Below are 18751 nucleotides of genomic sequence, written 5' to 3'. Positions count from 1 at the left end.
ACTTTCTGATTTCGATGGGTGAGTTTATTAAACACATAGCAAACCAATGGAAACAAGGAGAGGGGAAAAGAGCATGGGGGAGGGGAGGGAGAGGGAGCACGTGAGAGCTGGGGTTCTCAAAGACAGCCCCAAGCAGAGCATAGTATCTGGTAAAAGAACAAGTAGCAGCAGGTAGGGTTTCCATCATCAACCCAGGCCCTCGGAACATCCAGCAGGAACAGACTGAGGAAGTTGAGACAAGTTGCCTGGAGTTCCCCACTGAGCTTTCTCTCCACAGAGAAGCTTCCCAGGGCTCAACTCCTCCCTCCCTTTCCACCATAGGCACTCTTGGATCAGTAAGCTCTATTGGGGAAGGTTCACCTTGCAGCTGCTCTCGAGGGCACAGTGTTCTTACTCTTGGGCTATTCTGCTGTTCTTTCTCCCCTACCACAGAGTTAGCAGGGTCAGCCCAGCCCCAGACAGGAGGTCTTGGAGAACACTTTGTGACTGACACACATACTTGTGTCAGAAATGGAGTGGGAAGCAACCCCACTTCAAGTCCCAGATTCCTTCTCAGTGACCTACAAGGACACATGATGACATGCATTATACCAGTGTTCATGTTATGGCTTATTTTCAAGAAAGGACTTACTGCCCACTAAGACATGCTCCTAACCACGGTTGCCTTCCCAGAGAATTCTGTCTGCTAATGAGCAAGTAACTCCCAAACTTAGTTCTATAGTTATATCACCCAGAAAGCTGAAAATGTTTCTGTCTGGACCTCATTTAGACGGTAACTTAATTGGTCCAAGGGCAGCCAGGCCCAGATATATAAGAGCCTTCCAAGTGATTCTAGCATGAAGCCAATGCTGACTCTTCTAAACCTAGGGCCTTGCTTTACTTCTTGAGCAAGTCGCTCCATGAAAGTGAGAGCTGACAGCATCACTAATTTGGAAGAGAGCACACCCATGTGTGCAGACTCCTTGCGGGCAGCAATTAGCTTGGTCACAGATGCACAGAAATGTCTTAATTGTCAACTCTGGTAGCTATCCCGAGAACCAAAGCATTGGCCTCCTTCTCTTAACTAAGCAGGCAGGCCAGAGCCTAATGACTTCAGATCTGAGACATCTGATCAAACATTCTCTTTTACACAGTGTGATGAGAATTGTACAAAGGCCTACTTCCACATGGGGAAAGCCCACTTGGCCCTGAAGAACTACAGCAAGGTAAGTTCCTAGCTCTGTGAAGAGTTGGTTAGATGTTAATCCACCTTTTAGGGTTTTCTGAAGTTCCCAGATAATATAGTTGGGAATCTGGGACAGCCCCGCCAGCTGGAGGAGTCACGGCAGAGAATCCTCTACTAGCACTGGTTCAACTTCCTCAGAGAGAATGAACAACAAGAAAACAAAATTCACTCGTAATCTCATTACTCCAAGCATGTGAGCATCCACACCGCCACAACATCACATGACCAATCACAGTGTCGGTGATGGTGAAGCAGATAGGCAGATCTACAGGGTCGTAGATACCAAGCCAGTAACTCCTAGACTGGATATGGGACTGAAGAGATACTGGATTCAGCACACCCATGTCTAACCTGGAATAATGCTATTTTTTTTAATGTGATAGTTTGTATTGGGTTCAATCTCTACTTTTTATCTGTGAGTTTGTGAGCATGATGTGGGAGGGGCTTGGGGGAGCAGACTCGATGTCGCAAAGGTCAGAAGACAACTCTAGAGTCATTTCCTACCTTGACGTAGGTTCCAGGACTCAAACTCAGGCCTCAGCTCAGCAGGCTTGGGGGACCTGGTAAGCCATCCATCCTGCCAGCCCTCTTCTAGCCATCCTTACCCTGTTTTCTAGAAGGTCCCAGGTCAACCTTGAAGATAGGAGTGTTTATTTTCTTAGAATTTTTTTTCTCTTAGAGATTGGTTGGGTGTTCTCTCAGGATTTCTTATATATTTTCTGAGCTGTGATGGTTTGTATATGCTCGGCCCAGGGTGTGGCACTATTAGGAGGTGTGGCCTTGTTGGAGTAGGTGTATCACTGTGGGTGTGGGCTTAAGATCCTCACCTTAGCTGCCTGGAAGTCACTCTTCCATTAGCAGCCTTCAGATGATGTAAAACTCTCAGCTCTGCCTATACCGTGCCTGTCTAGATGCCATCATGCTCCTACCTTGATGATAATGGACTGAACCTCTGAACCTGTAAGCCAGCCCCAAATATATGTTGTCCTTTATAAGACTTGCCTTAGTCATGGTGTCTGTTCACAGCAGTAAGACCCTAACTAAGACATGAGTGATACAATCTTAGCCCCCAATTCTCCCTGTACCAGTCTTTCTCTCTTTAGAATCTTTCTGTCTAGCCATTCCCTCAGTAAAAGCCCGTTGTCAAGTTCTCTAGCTGAGTCTGATGTGGCCAGTGACTGGAGTCTTCACTGTTTTTGCAGCCTGTACCTCTAAGCCCCAGGGTATTCTATTCTCCTGTTCCTGGGTCTCAATCAACAGCCTCCAGCCTACAGTTTTGCTTATTTCCTGACTCCCCTGGGCATAGCTGATGGGTTCTTCTTGCAAATATCAAATCTAAGTTTAGCATATACATTGTGATTATTCTAACCTCCAGCAGACATGATCCACAGAAAAGCCAAGACCGGGTAGTTTTCATCACAGTTTGTATTTAACAAACACGTTTTAAAAATGAATTTTGAAAATAGTACCAGTAGTGCCACAGAACCTGAGAAGAGAAGCCCAGGCAAAAATATCAAAAGCTCACCTCTCTCCCTGACTGCCTCTGTGCTGAGAGCAGGAGGAGGATAGGAAGGGATAATGAAGGAGCCAAGCCCTGGGGTGCCCAGTGCCTGCCCTGTAATCATGGTACCCCCTGATCACCTCTCAAGGTCTTCTTTCTGCTTTCCAGGCTAAAGAGTGTTATCAGAAGATTGGAGAGATAAACCCCAAGCTGAAGGCACAGGTGAAAGGTGAGAAGGTCCCTGCTGCTAAGTTGCATCTGAACCTGGTTTTTCTTTGTGCTTCCCTGGGATGCCCTCCCTGCCTTCTCTGCCCTGGCCAAGGCCACACACAGTCTTGCCTTTCCTGCACAGCCCAGCCCTCTGTTAGCAGGCCTGCTCTGCTCAGTGTCCCTCTCTGCCCATGTTCAGATTCATTTCTTTCTTCCTTGCCATCTTCCAATGTATTTCTTGAATGCCCCAAACTCCTAAATGTTTTAGGCTCTGTGTTTAGATCTTACATTACTTCTAAACAGTCTCTTCCAGCAGGAGAGTCTGGATTATTTTCTTGCTTTATACTTAAACACATCCTCGAAAGGAAGAAACAAAGGGGATGGGCAGGGGCAAGAGAGAGATGCAGAAGAGAGGAACCCCTTGCACGCTTCTGTCGGTCGTTAGGGTGTTGTTCGGTTCACTTTTCCCTGTTTGTTTTGCTAGAACACCTAAATCAAGTAACTCTTCGAGAGAAAGCAGATCTTCAAGAGAAGGAAGCCCAAGAATCTCTGGATTCAGGAAAGAACACAGCAGTGACAACCAAAAATCTCCTGGAAACCCTATCCAAGCCTGGCCAGACACCCTTGTTCTATGCAGGAGGCATTGAGATTCTGACAGAAATGATGACTGACTGTAAGTCAGATACGAGTAGGGTCTGAAGAGCATTGCCGGTGTGCAGACGTGGGGCCTGGGGATCAGGCTTTGTGAAACGAAGATCCCCTTCCTTCTACAAATAAATATTGATGGGAAATCTACTCTAATGTAGGTGCCAACCTCCACCTGTGCCCCCTTCAGGGGATACGCCGACTCAGTGCTCAGGCAGGAAGCACCACACATACAGCACAAGGCACACACATGGTGTGCTGCTGCGTCATGTATGCCTATACTGCATACTCAAAACACAGGGTGTATTTATTTATATTCATATTTATACTCACATTATTATATGAATATATATGAATTATTATTTATATTATGCATATGTGAGTATATTATTTGAATAAGATATTAGTATATTATTCAAACATTATATGTATATTCATAAATATAAATATTGAATACATCAGTGCATCTATTTTATAAACTTTTGACACATCTTGCTTATAACACACATCCGATCTAACATCCCATACCACGCACACACCCTAAACCATGTAGAAACAGAAGAAATTTTTATGATAAACTATAGAAATCACCCCAGCTGCACTTAGCAGCTGCTTCAAACAAACAAAAAAATAGTTTCAGAGGAAACATCTCAGTCTCCTAATGAGATCACTCCATTCTGTGACCAGTCCCTGTAAACACTGATAGCAAAGATCAAACAGCTTTGATTGCCCAGTGACAGTGCATCGTCTGTACAAATGGTTGGAACCTCTGGTCCCTTGTCAGTATAGAACAGAGGCGTCCCAGATTGCCCCCTCAGCAGCTTCTTAGAAACTGTAAGTTCTTCTCCATTGCCCGGAAACAGCTTCAAAATAAATATATAGAGTCAGATGGCATCGCAGTTCTTTCCAGAGATTAAACAGCTCTCTAAAGCCTCCAGAGTTATGAATTGAGATGCCGACATTTTGTAAGCAGTGCCTCTGAAAGCAACCCACTGAGTGGCAGATGACAATTAGATTTCTGAGTGTCCAAGTCCAGCCTTTCCCACTGGGATCTTTTGGTGGACGTGGCTACGCTGCAGTTCCTTCCTGGTAGGTAGGGAACCTGACTTGGTTCTTTTGGCTTTGTTTCAGGCACAGAGCGAACATTGTTCAGAACTTACGGTGGATTCAGCACCATCAGTGACCATGAGATCATCAGAAGGTAGGAATCTTCGGACACAGCCAGATGTCTCATAAGGAAAGAAAGATAGCCATGTGTGAAAAATAGATATTGACCACACAGGCAAGGCTCCGTGGTCAATGTGTCCCTGCTCCTCAGGTAGCAGGGTGACCCCTGAGAGAACACATGTGAACCCCCTTGAGCTCAGAGCCTTTTGCATCATGTTGCAGCTGACAGAGTGAGCCTATCCCACAGGCCTTCTCTGTCCTTCCCAGTGAGACAGCACAGGTCCCACTGGTTTGCCACCAGCGTCTGTAAGAGTCTCCTTTATTCCTTTTTTCCTTTTGGAATTTACTGGTCATTTAAGGAAGCAGAAGCAGCTGGGTCCTATATGATTTTATTTGGAATTTAATCTAAAACCAGACCTACATTGTAGGAGGGGAGGCACTGCATTTGTTGTATATTGTGCTGAGATGGTCCAGAAGGCTTTGGACCCTAATGTGTGTTGGATGCTTGGATGTTCACTCCTCACTGACAACCCCTAGCTGCCTGCTCTCCTCTGTGCATCCATCCCTGCCTTTTCAGTCCTTGGCTTTGGACCTAGAACTTGGGAGTTGATGATGGGCAGCCCCTTGGTTCTGGTCACCCGTGGATATGCCTTTTTTGAGGGGGCAAGTCTCACTGTGTAGTCCTGGATGGCCACTCTGTCTCTATACAGACCATACTAGCTTTGACCCACAGAGATCCACCTGCTTCCAGTTGAGAATAAAGAATTAAAGGTGTGTGCCACCAAGTCCAGCTTGGGTGTGCATAAAAATAATTCTATTAAAATCGTCCTTTGCTGAGTCTGGGAGTAGACCCCAGTGAAAAGGAAGCAAAGCAATTCCCAGGCTCCACATTCCTCTCCCTGTCTTCTTCAGGTGCCTCTTCTTAACAGGGAAGGATGCAGTCGAGGAGGTGCTTTGCGTATCTGTTCTAAAACTCTGGCAGGAGGTTTGCGTCGACAATGGTAAGCCTGGCCCCTCACCCTTGCTTGTTAGTCGTGTGCCACAGAAATGAAAGCTGTGTTGTCCACTATGGCAGTTCTCCCAAAAGTCAGGACCAGGAGGAGTGGGGTCTATGCTTCCTTGCCTTTTCCTTTCAGAAAGTGCATGGATCAAAAGCAAGTTCTGTATTGAGTTCATTCGCCAGCCTTCTCCTTTTCATTGTCCTCCTCCCCTCCCTCCTCCTCCTCTGACTCAGACACTGGAGTGGAGGGTGGGCAAGATCACTGTCAGCCTAACGAGTGAGTGCCTGCCCCCAGGGCCTCTGCCTGCTCTGCAGACTCATGACTTCTGCTCATGTCATGAGCGCTGGGGACGGATAGCTTCCTTTCTCGTCTGTTTAAAGATATTTGGTTTTGCTGACCATAGCAGCCCTTGAAGCACTACCAGCCAGCCTCTTTGGACACTGATGAGCATCTGTCACTGAAATAGGAAAAGGCCAGAGGGATTTTATTTTGTCAACTCTTACCTTTCTTTTTTCATACTGCATCCTCCAGAGTTTATTAAGTCCTTGCATAATCGATCTTAGTCACCTTTATGGCTTCCGTGCATATCAAGATTTTAAGTTATTTCCTTCATCTCTAAAAAAAAAAAGTTTCATAAGAATGGGGTTGATTTTGAGATGGTAAACACTAGGAATGAAGACAATGACAGGGTGGAGCCTGCAAGCGGTGTGTACACTCACAGGTCAGGCCGAGAATGAGGAAGCAAGCTCCATTCCTTCAGTAGGTTCAAGGACTGAGAACTTGATGTAGGCTCTAGACAGCTAGCTTATCAGAAAGCACAGTTATTGGAAGGGATCAGTAGGTAAAGTCAAGCACCAAGGTTTGTGTCTCAGAACCCGAATGAATTAACAACAGAAAAATCCAAAACAGGTGTGGTGGCATGCTGGGAATGTGGAGACAGGTAGATCCCCAGGGCTCTAAGGTCAGACAGACTGCTGGCCTAGTCAGTGATGTCCAAGGCAGTGAGGAGAGACACACTAAAAAAAAAAAGAGGAAAAAAAGGGGAAAGGAGAGGAGAGGGGAGGGGAGGGCAGGGGAGGGGGGAGGGGAGGAGAGGAGAAGAGGGAAGGAGAGAGGAGGGAAGGAGAGGAGAAGAGGGGAAGGGAGAGGAGAGGAGAGGAGGGGAGAGGAGGTGGAGAAGAGGGGAGGGGACTAGAGAGGAGGGGAGGGGAGGGGAGGGGAGGGGAGGGGAGGGGAGGGGAGGGGAGGGGAAGAGATTAAATTGGATTAGATTTAAATGATGCCTAGGGATGACATGTGAGGTGTCCTCCGGCCTACACACATACACACACACACACACACACACACACACACACCAAACCAAAATAAAACAAAATGAATTATCAAAGTCCCTTGCTCAGGGGTGTGTGTTTACTGAGATTCCTGAAGGAAGGTGAGGAAGGCTGCGATATCTCTGTGTGAATCCGACACAATAGCCCAGATACTTTTGTTTTTGTAAGCCTTGGAAGTATGTCATTTTAATGCCTGAAAACTGTTTTCCCCTGGGGTATGCATCCGCTGTGTGTCAAGCTCATGGAATCTTGACATGCCCAACTCATTAAACACAAAGCCTTTTACAAAGGAGCCAGAGAATGTGCAGAAGCAGAAACGTGAGAATAAATCAGTGGCATATGGTTGGTCAGGGAGAGAAGTTAAGTCCAGCTCACCCACAGTGACACACTTCCTCCAACAAAGTCACACCTCCTAATCCTTCCCAAACAGTGCCACCAACCGGGAGCCAAACATTCAAATATATCCCGGGGGGGGGGGGGGGCACTTGCATTCAAATCCTCACATCTTAGGAATCATTACTTCCCCGAATGCAAGCAACCAAAGCTTTAACACGGGACCCTTTGAGTATTATTTCCAATTCAAACCATGATGTTATCCCTCCAGTGTGCTCTGCTGCCTTTCCTTACTTCTTCTCATTGCCCTGCGCATGCTCTGTCTGCACCCACATACTTCTCAGAACACAAAGCAGGCAAAGTCAATGTCATTGGATTGCAATGTTAGTGCTCTGGAAAGAGCTCCCTGTCGACAGAGAACGCTGCTCACATGATATTGTAGATTCTCGGGAAGAAGACAAATGGTTGCTCAGGCCAGTGTCTGGAGATGCTCCGGTGTCTTGTTAAGCCAAATGCTTTCCCTTTATCCCATTCCATGTCCCTCCACGGAGAAAGCTTTTATAACAATAATAACAGTGGAGCTAATCTAAGAGAGGCAGTCTCTGTCTAGCCATCAGTCAGTGGCCCCCTGAATCCTGGTAAAAACTCCTAACAGATAGGTCACTGTCAAGCTGAGAACCTCAGAAGTTAGTTATCAGCAAACTTATTCACTCTGCTTATTCAGACACAGACGGTTGACCCCGGAGTCCCATTCTTATGGGTAACTATGCTGCCTGGCAATTGTGTTAAGAGCCAGCCGCTCTTTTGGGTGGTGGCCAACAGAACTGGCTTACATGCCACCATGACAGCTAGAGGCCACTAACACCTGTGTTCGGCAGAGGAGAATCAGCGCCTGCTTGTGACCCACCCCGATATGGCCAGGCTGCTGCCTTCCTTCATGACTTCCAGAATCCTGGTGATTCAACAGCAGAGCCTGGACCTACTGCTGCAGCTCACTCAGACGGAGAATGGCCGGAACCAAGTGATCAAGCACCTTGACATGACCCAGTAAGCCTTGGTGGGGGGATCTAACTTATGGCCCTGGGGTTATCATGAAATAGACAAGGTTGCCCATCCCCCCTTCTGTCTCTGGTGTCTAGTTGCCATCAGATTGTCATAAGCCTTCATGAAAAACAACAACAGAAGGAGCCTTTGAGGGGAACCCTATCAGGAAGGTTTTCAGACCAACTCCTGGCTGAGCTCAGAACCACGGCCAGGTTCATTTCTGCACAAATATAGACCATTGAAGCTGCCAGAGGCAGTGTTTCCGTAGGCAGACAGAGAACCCAGCCTAGAAACTGACCATGGCAGACAGAGAACCCAGCCTAGAAATGGACCACTTGCTTCATTGTTAGACTCAGGCTCCATCCTGACCCTCCCCTTGCTTTTCATCTGCTCTTCTATTTGATGCAATATTACTGGTTTGTTTGTCCTGTCCTTCAGCCATTTCTGAAAGATAGAGCATCGATTAGTCAAACAAATGCTTTTCATGAGGCTCTTTCTGAGATAGAGTCAGATAGGGATCATGTCTGCCTGACTCTTACTTGAACCACAGCTTACCTGAACCATGGTGACTCTTGAATATTTAACTCTTTTAAAAGTTTTCAAAGAGTCTGTGCTTTTACCCTCTTCACAGAGTAGACAAGAAGATCCACACACCAAGTAACAAGGCCACATTACCCAGCTCTGCCTTGGTTCTTGTTCATTGGAGCCCAGTCCCCACTCTCAGTTCTCTGTAAGAAAAGGGGCCAAATCTTCCTGGATCAGGCTGAACCCCTCTTAGCTGTCCATCTGGTGAGGAATTCATTGTGTGCCAAGGGCAGGGTGGTCTCATTCTCCCTGTTCCCATTTAGTCATAGTCCCAGTGCCTTGGCAACCCTGAAGCTCCACCCACCAGGCAGGTGGGCTGCTAGTGAAAGCCTCCGGAAGCACCTGGACTTTTCAGGTGACTCTGCAGCCATCATCTCAAGCCTGATTTTCTCTGAAACCATCTTTTGTCTCTGAACAACTATAGCTGTAGTTGTCTTATGACTTTTGCCCTAAACTATCTTTGACTTGCCACAGTCTCAACTTGAACTTCTCCAGCATCTTGGAGATCAGTGGGGGTTGTAGCTCACCTTGGTCCATACAGTCCTGAGAACTGAGGGGGACCCCAGCACATTGCCTTCAGCTCCACTAGTCTTATTCTTGCTAATGCCTTTCTTCAGATAGGTGGGATGGAGGTATAATTGGTTCTCTGGGCTAGAGTGAGGTTGTTTGAAGCAGGACAGAGCATTGCATGCCTCATAGAGGCATGCAGGTCGCCTTCCTCCCCAGATATTGTGAACTGGCAGGAACAGGTCTCCCACTTTGTAGAAAGCACTGGGATTTAAGATTCACACAGTCTAGTGCTTAGCCCTCCTATGTTTTGTTAGCCACTCTTGGCCTGGGAGAGGCACATTGTCTTGTTTGTTCTGCACACTTGGAATGGCACTGAAGAGACACAGTGGGGAACTGAAGAGCTGACTTGGCAGCTAAGAGCGTGCACTACTCTTGCAGGGGACCTGAGTTCAGTTCTCAGCACCAATATTGAGCAGTTCACCATCACCCATAACCCTAGCTGCAGATCGGATGCCTTCTCTGGTCTCTAAGAGCAACATTTATATTTTTTTTTAATATTTTTATTCCATATTTTCCTCAATTACATTTCCAATACTATCCCAAAAGTCCCCCATAGCGCCCCCCACTTCCCTACCCACCCATTCCCATTCTTTTGGCCCTGGCATTCCCCTATATTGGGGCATATAAAGTTTGCAAGTCCAATGGGCCTCTCTTTCCATTGATGGCCGACTAGGCCATCTTTCGATACATATGCAGCTAGAGACAAGAGCTCCAGGGCTCTGGTTAGTACATCATGTTGTTCCAACAATAGGGTTGCAGATCCCTTTAGCTCCTTGGGTACTTTCTCTAGCTTCTCCATTGGGAGCCCTGTGATACATCCAATAGCTGACTGTGAACATCCACTCCTGTGTTTGCTAGGCCCCGGCATCGTCTCACAAGAGACAGCTATATTTGGGTCCTTTCAGCAGAATCTTGCTAGTGAATGCAATGGTGTCAGCGTTTAGAAGCTGATTATGGGACGGATCCCTGGATACAGCAGTCTCTAAATGGTCCATCCTTTCATCACAGCTACGAACTTTGTCTCTGTAACTCCTTCCCTGGGTGTTTTGTTCCCAATTCTAAGATGGTGCACAGTGTCCACACTTTGGTCTTCATTCTTCTTGAGTTTCATGCGTTTATCAAATTGTATCTTATATCTTGGGTATCCTAAGTTTTGGGCTAATATCCACTTATCAATGAATACATATTGTGTGAGTTCTTTTGTGATTGTGTTACTTCACTCAAGATGATGCCCTCCAGGTCCATCCATTTGGCTAGGAATTTCATAAATTCATTCTTTTTAATAGCTGAGTAGTACTCCATTGTGTAAATGTACCATAATTTCTGTATCCATTCCTCTGTTGAGGGACATCTGGGTTCTTTCCAGTTTCTGGCTATTATAAATAGGGCTGCTATGAACATAGTGGAGCATGTGTCCTTTTTACCGGTTGGGACATCTTCTGGATATATGCCCAGGAGAGGTATTGCTGGATCCTCCGGTAGTACTATGTCCAATTTTCTGAGGAACCGCCAGACTGATTTCCAGAGTGGTTGTACAAGCTTGCAATCCCACCAACAATGGAGGAGTGTTCCTCTTTCTCCACATCCTCGCCAGCATCTGCTGTCACCTGAATTTTTGATCTTAGCCATTCTGACTGGTGTGAGGTGGAATCTCAGGGTTGTTTTGATTTGCATTTCCCTGATGATTAAGGATGTTGAACATTTTTTCAGGTGCTTCTCTGCCATTCGGTATTCCTCAGGTGAGAATTCTTTGTTCAGTTCTGAGCCCCATTTTTTAATGGGGTTATTTGACTTTCTGGAGTCCACCTTCTTGAGTTCTTTATATATATTGGATATTAGTCCCTTATCTGATTTAGGATAGGTGAAGATCCTTTCCCAATCTGTTGGTGTTTTTTTTGTCTTATTGATGGTGTCTTTAGCCTTGCAGAAGCTTTGTAGTTTCATGAGGTCCCACTTGTCAATTCTCGATCTTACAGCACAAGCCATTACTGTTCTATTCAGGAATTTTTCCCCTGTGCCCATATCTTCAAGGCTTTTCCCCACTTTCTCCTCTATAAGTTTCAGTGTCTCTGGTTTTATGTGAAGTTCCTTGATCCACTTAGACTTGACCTTAGTACAAGGAGATAGGAATGGATCGATTCGCATTCTTCTACATGTTAACAACCAGTTGTGCCAGCACCATTTGTTGAAAATGCTGTCTTTCTTCCACTGGATGTTTTTAGCTCCCTTGTCGAAGATCAAGTGACAGTAGGTGTGTGGGTTCATTTCTGGGTCTTCAATTCTATTCCATTGGTCTATTTGTCTGTCACTATACCAGTACCATGCAGTTTTTATCACAATTGCTCTGTAGTAGAGCTTTAGGTCCGGCATGGTGATTCCACCAGAGGTTCTTTTATCCTTGAGAAGAGTTTTTGCTATCCTAGGTTTTTTGTTATTCCAGATGAATTTGCAGATTGCACTTTCTAATTCGTTGAAGAATTGATTTGGAATTTTGATGGGGATTGCATTGAATCTGTAGATTGCTTTTGGCAAGATAGCCATTTTTACAATGTTGATCCTGCCAATCCATGAGCATGGGAGATCTTTCCATCTTCTGAGATCTTCTAGAATTTCTTTCTTCAGAGACTTGAAGTTTTTATTATACAGATCTTTCACTTCCTTAGTTAGAGTCACGCCAAGATATTTTATATTATTTGTGACTATTGAGAAGGGTGTTGTTTCCCTAATTTCTTTCTCAGCCTGTTTATTCTTTGTGTAGAGAAAGGCCATTGATTTGTTTGAGTTAATTTTATATCCAGCTACTTCACCGAAGCTGTTTATCAGGCTTAGGAGTTCTCTGGTGGAATTTTTAGGGTCACTTATATATACTATCATATCATCTGCAAAAAGTGATATTTTGACTTCATCTTTTCCAATTTGTATCCCTTTGATCTCCTTTTGTTGTCGAATTGCTCTGGCTAGGACTTCAAGTACAATGTTGAATAGGTATGGAGAAAGTGGACAGCCTTGTCTAGTCCCTGATTTTAGAGGGATTGCTTCAAGCTTCTCACCATTTACTTTGATGTTGGCTACTGGTTTGCTGTAGATTGCTTTTATCATGTTTAGGTATGGGCCTTGAATTCCTGATCTTTCCAAGACTTTTATCATGAATGGGTGTTGGATCTTGTCAAATGCTTTTTCCGCATCTAACGAGATGACCATGTGGTTTTTGTCTTTGAGTTTGTTTATATACTGGATTACGTTGATGGATTTCCGTATATTGAACCATCCCTGCATCCCTGGGATGAAACCTACTTGGTCAGGATGGATGATTGTTTTGATGTGTTCTTGGATTCGGTTAGCAAGAACTTTATTGAGGATTTTTGCATCAATATTCATAAGGGATATTGGTCTGAAGTTTTCTATCTTTGTTGGGTCTTTTTGTGGTTTAGGTATCAGAGTAATTGTGGCTTCATAGAATGAGTTGGGTAGAGTACCTTCTGTTTCTATTTTGTGGAATAGTTTGTGAAGAACTGGGATTAGATCTTCTTTGAAGGTCTGATAGAACTCTGCACTAAACCCATCTGGTCCTGGGCTTTTTTTAGTTGGGAGACTATTAATGACTGCTTCTATTTCTTTGGGGGATATAGGGCTGTTTAGATCATTAACCTGATCTTGATTCAACTTTGGTACCTGGTATGTGTCTAGGAACTTCTCCATTTCATCCAGGTTCTCCAGTTTTGTTGAGTATAGCCTTTGGTAGAAGGATCTGATGGTGTTTTGGATGTCTTCAGGATCTGTTGTTATGTCTCCTTTTTCATTTCTGATTTTGTTAATTAGGATGCTTTCCCTGTGCCCTCTAGTGAGTCTGGCTAAGGGTTTATCTATCTTGTTGATTTTCTCAAAGAACCAGCTCCTTGATTGGTTGATTCTTTGAATAGTTTTTCTTGTTTCCACTTGGTTGATTTCACCCCTGAGTTTGATTATTTCCTGCCGTCTACTCCTCTTGGGTGAATTTGCTTCCTTTTGTTCTAGTGCTTTTAGGTGTGTTGTCAAGCTGCTATTGTGTGCTCTCTCTAGTTTCCTTTTGGAGGCACTCAGAGCTATGAGTTTTCCTCTTAGAAATGCTTTCATTGCATCCCATAAGTTTGGGTATGTTGTGGCTTCATTTTCATTGAACTCTAAAAAGTCCTTAATTTCTTTCTTTATTCCTTCCTTGACCAAGGTATCATTGAGAAGAGTGTTGTTCAGTTTCCACGTGAAGGTTGGCTTTCTATTATTAATGTTGTTATTGAAGATCAGCCTTAGGCCATGGTGATCTGATAGGATGCATGGGACAATTTCAATATTTTTATATCTGTTGAGGCCTGCTTTGTGACCAATTATGTGGTCAATTTTGGAGAAGGTACCATGAGGTGCTGAGAAGAAGGTATATCCTTTTGTTTTAGGATAGAATGTTCTGTAGATATCTGCCAGATCCATTTGATTCATAATTTCTCTTAGTTTCACTGTGTCCCTGTTTAGTTTCTGTTTCCATGATCTGTCCATTGGTGAAAGTGGTGTGTTGAAGTCTCCCACTATTATTGTATGAGGTGCAATGTGTGCTTTGAGCTTTACTAAAGTTTCTTTAATGAATGTGGCTGCCTTTGTATTTGGAGCATAGATATTCAGGATTGATAGTTCCTCTTGGAGGATTTTACCTTTGATGAGTATGAAGTGTCCCTCCCTGGCTTTTTTAATGACTTTGGGTTGGAAGTCAATCTTATCAGATATTAGAATGGCTACTCCAGCTTGTTTCTTCGTGCCATTTGCTTGGAAAATTGTTTTCCAGCCTTTCATTCTGAGGTAGTGTCTATCCTTTTCTCTGAGATGAGTTTCCTGTAAGCAGCAAAATGTTGGGTCTTGTTTGTGTAGCCAGTTTGTTAGTCTATGTCTTTTTATCGGGGAGTTGAGTCCATTGATATTAAGAGATATTAAGGAAAAGTAATTGTTGTTTCCTGTTATTTTTGTTGTTAAAGTTGGCATTTTGTTCTTGTGGCTGTCTTCTTTTAGGTTTGTTGAGGGATTACCTTCTTGTTGTTTCTAGGGCGTGGTTCCTGTCCTTGTATTGGTTTTTTTCTGTTATTATCCTTTGAAGGGCTGGATTCGTGGAGAGATAATGTGTGAATTTGGTTTTGTCGTGGAATACTTTGGTTTCTCCATCTATGTTAATTGAGAGTTTGGCTGGGTATAGTAGCCTGGGCTGGAATTTGTGTTCTTTTAGTGTCTGTATAACATCTGTCCAGGATCTTCTGGCTTTCATAGTCTCTGGTGAAAAATCTGGTGTAATTCTGATAGGCTTGCCTTTATATGTTACTTGGCCTTTTTCTCTTACTGCTTTTAGTATTCTATCTTTATTTAGAGCATTTGTTGCTCTGATTATTATGTGTCGGGAGGTATTTCTTTTCTGGTCCAGTCTATTTGGAGTTCTGTAGGCTTCTTGTATGTTCATGGGCATCTCTTTCTTTAGATTTGGGAAGTTTTCTTCTATAATTTTGTTGAAGATGTTTGCTGGTCCTTTGAGTTGAAAATCTTCATTCTCATCCACTCCTATTATCCGTAGGTTTGGTCTTCTCATTGCGTCCTGTATTTCTTGGATGTTTTGAGTTAGGATCTTTTTGCATTTTACATTTTCCTTGATTGTTGTGCCGATGTTCTCTATGGAATCTTCTGCACCTGAGATTCTCTCTTCCATCTCTTGTATTCTGTTGCTGATGCTCGTATCTGTGGTTCCAGATTTCTTTTCTAGGGTTTCTATCTCCAGTGTTGCCTCATTTTGGGTTTTCTTTATTGTGTCTACTTCCCTTTTTAGGTCTAGTATGGTTTTGTTCATTTCCATCATCTGTTTGGATGTGTTTTCCTGTTTTTCTGTAAGGACTTCTACCTGTTTGATTATGTTATCGTGTTTTTCTTTAAGGATTTGTAACTCTTTAGCAGTGTTCTCCTGCAATTCTTTAAGGGATTTTTGTGCTTTCTCTTTATTGTCTTCTGCCTGTTTAGCAGTGTTCTCCTGCATTTCTTTAAGTGTGTTATTAAAGTCCTTCTTGAAGTTCTCTATCATCATCAGGAGATATGCTTTTAAATCCGTGTCTAGCTTTTCCGGTGTGTTGGGGTGCCCTGGACTGGGCGAAGTGGGGGTGCTGGGTTCTGATGATGGTGAGTGGTCTTGGTTTCTGTTAGTAAGATTATTACGTTTACCTTTCGCCATCTGGTAATCTCTGGGGTTAGTTGTTATCGTTGTCACTGTTTAAAGATTGGAGCAGAAGCTGTGTTCCACTCACCAGCAGTCTCTAAATCCTGCGGCGGGGGGTCGTGGGTAGCTGACGGTACCCCGGTGCTGGTCCAGCCGGAAGAGGCCTGTGGTCCTACACAGGCCGTTTTTCTGCTTTCCTAACTAATGCAGTCTCTGGTCCCGCGTGCAATTGGATTGGAGCAGAAGCTGTGTTCCACTCTCCAGAAGTCTTAAGATCCTGTGGTGGGTGTTGTGGGTAGCTGGTGAGTGTCAGCCGACCCTGCGCCCCAGCTGCCCTGTGCTTTTCTGACCGGAAGAGGGTTGTGGCCCTATGTAGGCCGGATTTCTCTCTCCCCAACCAGAGCAGTCTCAGGTCCCGCGTGATTGGACTGGAACAGAAGCTGTGTTCCACTCACCAGCAGTCCCAAAATCCTGCAGCGGGGGTCGTGGGTAGCTGGCGGGTGTCAGGCAACCCTGCGCTCCCGCTACCCCGGCGCTGATCCGTCCGGATGAGGCCTGTGGCCCTACTCAGGCCGGTTTCTGCTTCCCTAACTAATGCAGTCTCAGGTCCCGCGCAATTGGATTGGAGCAGAAGCTGTGTTCCACTCACCAGCAGTCCCAAAATCCTGCGGCGGGGGTCGTGGGTAGCTGGCGGGTGTCAGGCAACCCTGCGCTCCCGCTACCCCGGTGCTGATCTGGCCGGATGAGGCCTGTGGCCCTACTCAGGCCGGTTTCTGCTTCCCTAACTAATGCAGTCTCAGGTCCCGAGCAATTGGATTGGAGCAGAAGGTGTGTTCCACTCACCAGCAGTCCCAAAATCCTGCGGTGGGGGTCGTGGGTAGCTGGCGGGTGTCAGGCAACCCTGCGCTCCCGCTACCCCGGCGCTGATCCGGCCGGATGTGGCCTGTGGCCCTACTCAGGCCGGTTTCTGCTTCCCTAACTAATGCAGTCTCAGGTCCCGCGCAATTGGATTGGAGCAGAAGCTGTGTTCCACTCACCAGCAGTCCCAAAATCCTGTGGCGGGGGTCCTGGGTAGCTGGCGGGTGTCAGGCAACCCTGCGCTCCCGCTACCCCTACCCCGGCGCTGATCTGGCCGGATGAGGCCTGTGGCCCTACTCAGGCCAGTTTCTGCTTCCCTAACTAATGCAGTCTCAGGTCCCGCGCCCATTTATATTTATATAAATATAAATTCTTCATATTTTAAAAGAATTTTGGTAGGCTAGGCATATGGCTTATGGTAGAACCCTTACCTGGTACATATTAGGGCTCAGTCCTCAGCACACCACCCTCTGCCCTCCAAAAACAAACAAACAAACAAACAAACAAACAGACAGACAAACAAAGGCACAGAGGTATGTCTATGTGAGCTTAGAGCCTTTTCTCCAGCCTGATGCAAACAATTTGACTAAAAGGAGCTTAAGCAAAAGAGAGCATGGTCTGTCTTCCTTACTTTTCTTAAAAATGAAAGACTAAACACAACAACAGTTAGCTTGGCGATGCCATGGTCAAGATCGTGGTCTTCCCTTTCCCTTTCCTTATCCCTGGGTGGGATGCCAAGCCTCACGTATGTGCTTTCACACAGTTTAGATCCTGCTGGATCTCCCCTTTTTGTTAAGAAAAGCCAGTGCTTACTTCTGTTTGGTAGAGTTGTGTCCTGGACTACCCAGGAACATTATGTAGGCTTCTGTAGCAGAGTCAGCAAATTGGAAGGGGGACATTGTGACTGTATGGCTGGCCAACTAACAACTGCTCCCACCATAAAGAGCCACTGGGCATCCCTGTCTGATACTTGGTAAGATCCTAATAATGCTTTAATGATCATCTTTCTCTCTTTAGGGTAGATTGTTCAGAGTCTTAAATGGAGACAGTAGTGAAAAGGTGGACTCCATGAGCCAGTCCTCTGAACTGTGGTTCATCCACTGAGACAACAGTTTGTTAAGAGAGCAGAAAACGTGCCTCGGGGCAAGATGAGGTGAGAATGGACACACTGTCCTCTGTAGGCTATGAGAGCAGCTAGGAGAAGTGTTTTGTCATGGGGTGAGGAAGCTTATTGCTTATGTCTCCTAAGGCTAAAGCAGAATGACCCTGGCTGTTGTCTGTCCTTGGATGAGCCTGACCGTGGTCTGTCCTTGATGCTATTTGGGTTCATCAGCATTCATCATCAAGACCAAGAAAACAGAGTTAAATTGGTGGAGGACGAATCTGGACAACCTCCAAAGCAAATTATTTCTGATGGATGAGCACTGGAGTGCACTCCTGAAGAAGTCAAGGATTTGCAGGAGCTGGGAGACACCTGAGCTTTAGACATCATATAGCCCCGCCCCATCCAGCATGAGTGTCCTTCTGCAAAGCCCAACCCAATCCATGCATGCTCCCCTCTGGGGAAAGGCCAGAATTTCCAGGGTCTCCATTAGATTTGCTCCAGGCTCACAGGACAGCTCACCAGACAGGAGGTCTTCCCAGCTACTTAGGGTGTGAGTCACCCCGCCTCCCCCACCAAGGTAACCCATCTATTGCCAGAGCTACTGGGATTATGTTGCCTATCTCACTCTCTGCCCCAAGGCCAGCCCAGAATATAAAGAGTCTGCAACAAGCATCAAATCCTGCCTCTTCCCAACATTATGGGTGCCACACTAGGCTTTCCTAGTTCAAGTATCCAACTGCCTCTACCAATTCTCAGGGGATTTAGCCCTTCCCAGAACAATTTGCTAAACAGATTCTATACCTTAAAAGTGGGTGCTTGCTACACTCCCAGATATCCAGTCCATAGGCTCTTTCCCAGTCTTACTGTCACTCTGTTGCCCTTAAGATCTGGTCCTCTTGATCAGAGCCTTCTCAAACTTCATACTGTGGCTCTCCATATCATCCATCCTGTCCCTCCCCCTCTGT

At 45.4% G+C, this 18751-nt stretch overlaps 1 protein-coding gene across 4 annotated transcripts in view; it reads left to right on the top strand.

Annotated features, from left to right (window-relative positions):
* The window catches only part of Ttc12 (tetratricopeptide repeat domain 12), a 54484-nt gene that overhangs the window by 23890 nt on the left and 11843 nt on the right, over nt 1–18751 (top strand). For all 4 annotated transcript variants that reach the window (XM_021172151.3, XM_029481153.2, XM_085844621.1 and 1 more), the window contains exons 8-13: nt 1134–1205; nt 2895–2955; nt 3421–3609; nt 4713–4782; nt 5661–5749; nt 8292–8460. In XM_021172151.3, the coding sequence (XP_021027810.1) occupies nt 1134–1205; nt 2895–2955; nt 3421–3609; nt 4713–4782; nt 5661–5749; nt 8292–8460 (650 nt within the window). The remainder of the gene's footprint in view (nt 1–1133; nt 1206–2894; nt 2956–3420; nt 3610–4712; nt 4783–5660; nt 5750–8291; nt 8461–18751) is intronic.

Source organism: Mus caroli, unplaced genomic scaffold (assembly GCF_978045245.1).
Source record: "Mus caroli unplaced genomic scaffold, Mus_caroli_1 scaffold_11, whole genome shotgun sequence".
Classification (NCBI taxonomy): domain Eukaryota; kingdom Metazoa; phylum Chordata; class Mammalia; order Rodentia; family Muridae; genus Mus; species Mus caroli.
Note: the sequence above shows the minus strand (reverse complement) of the source record. Positions and strands in the feature narration are given on the sequence as shown.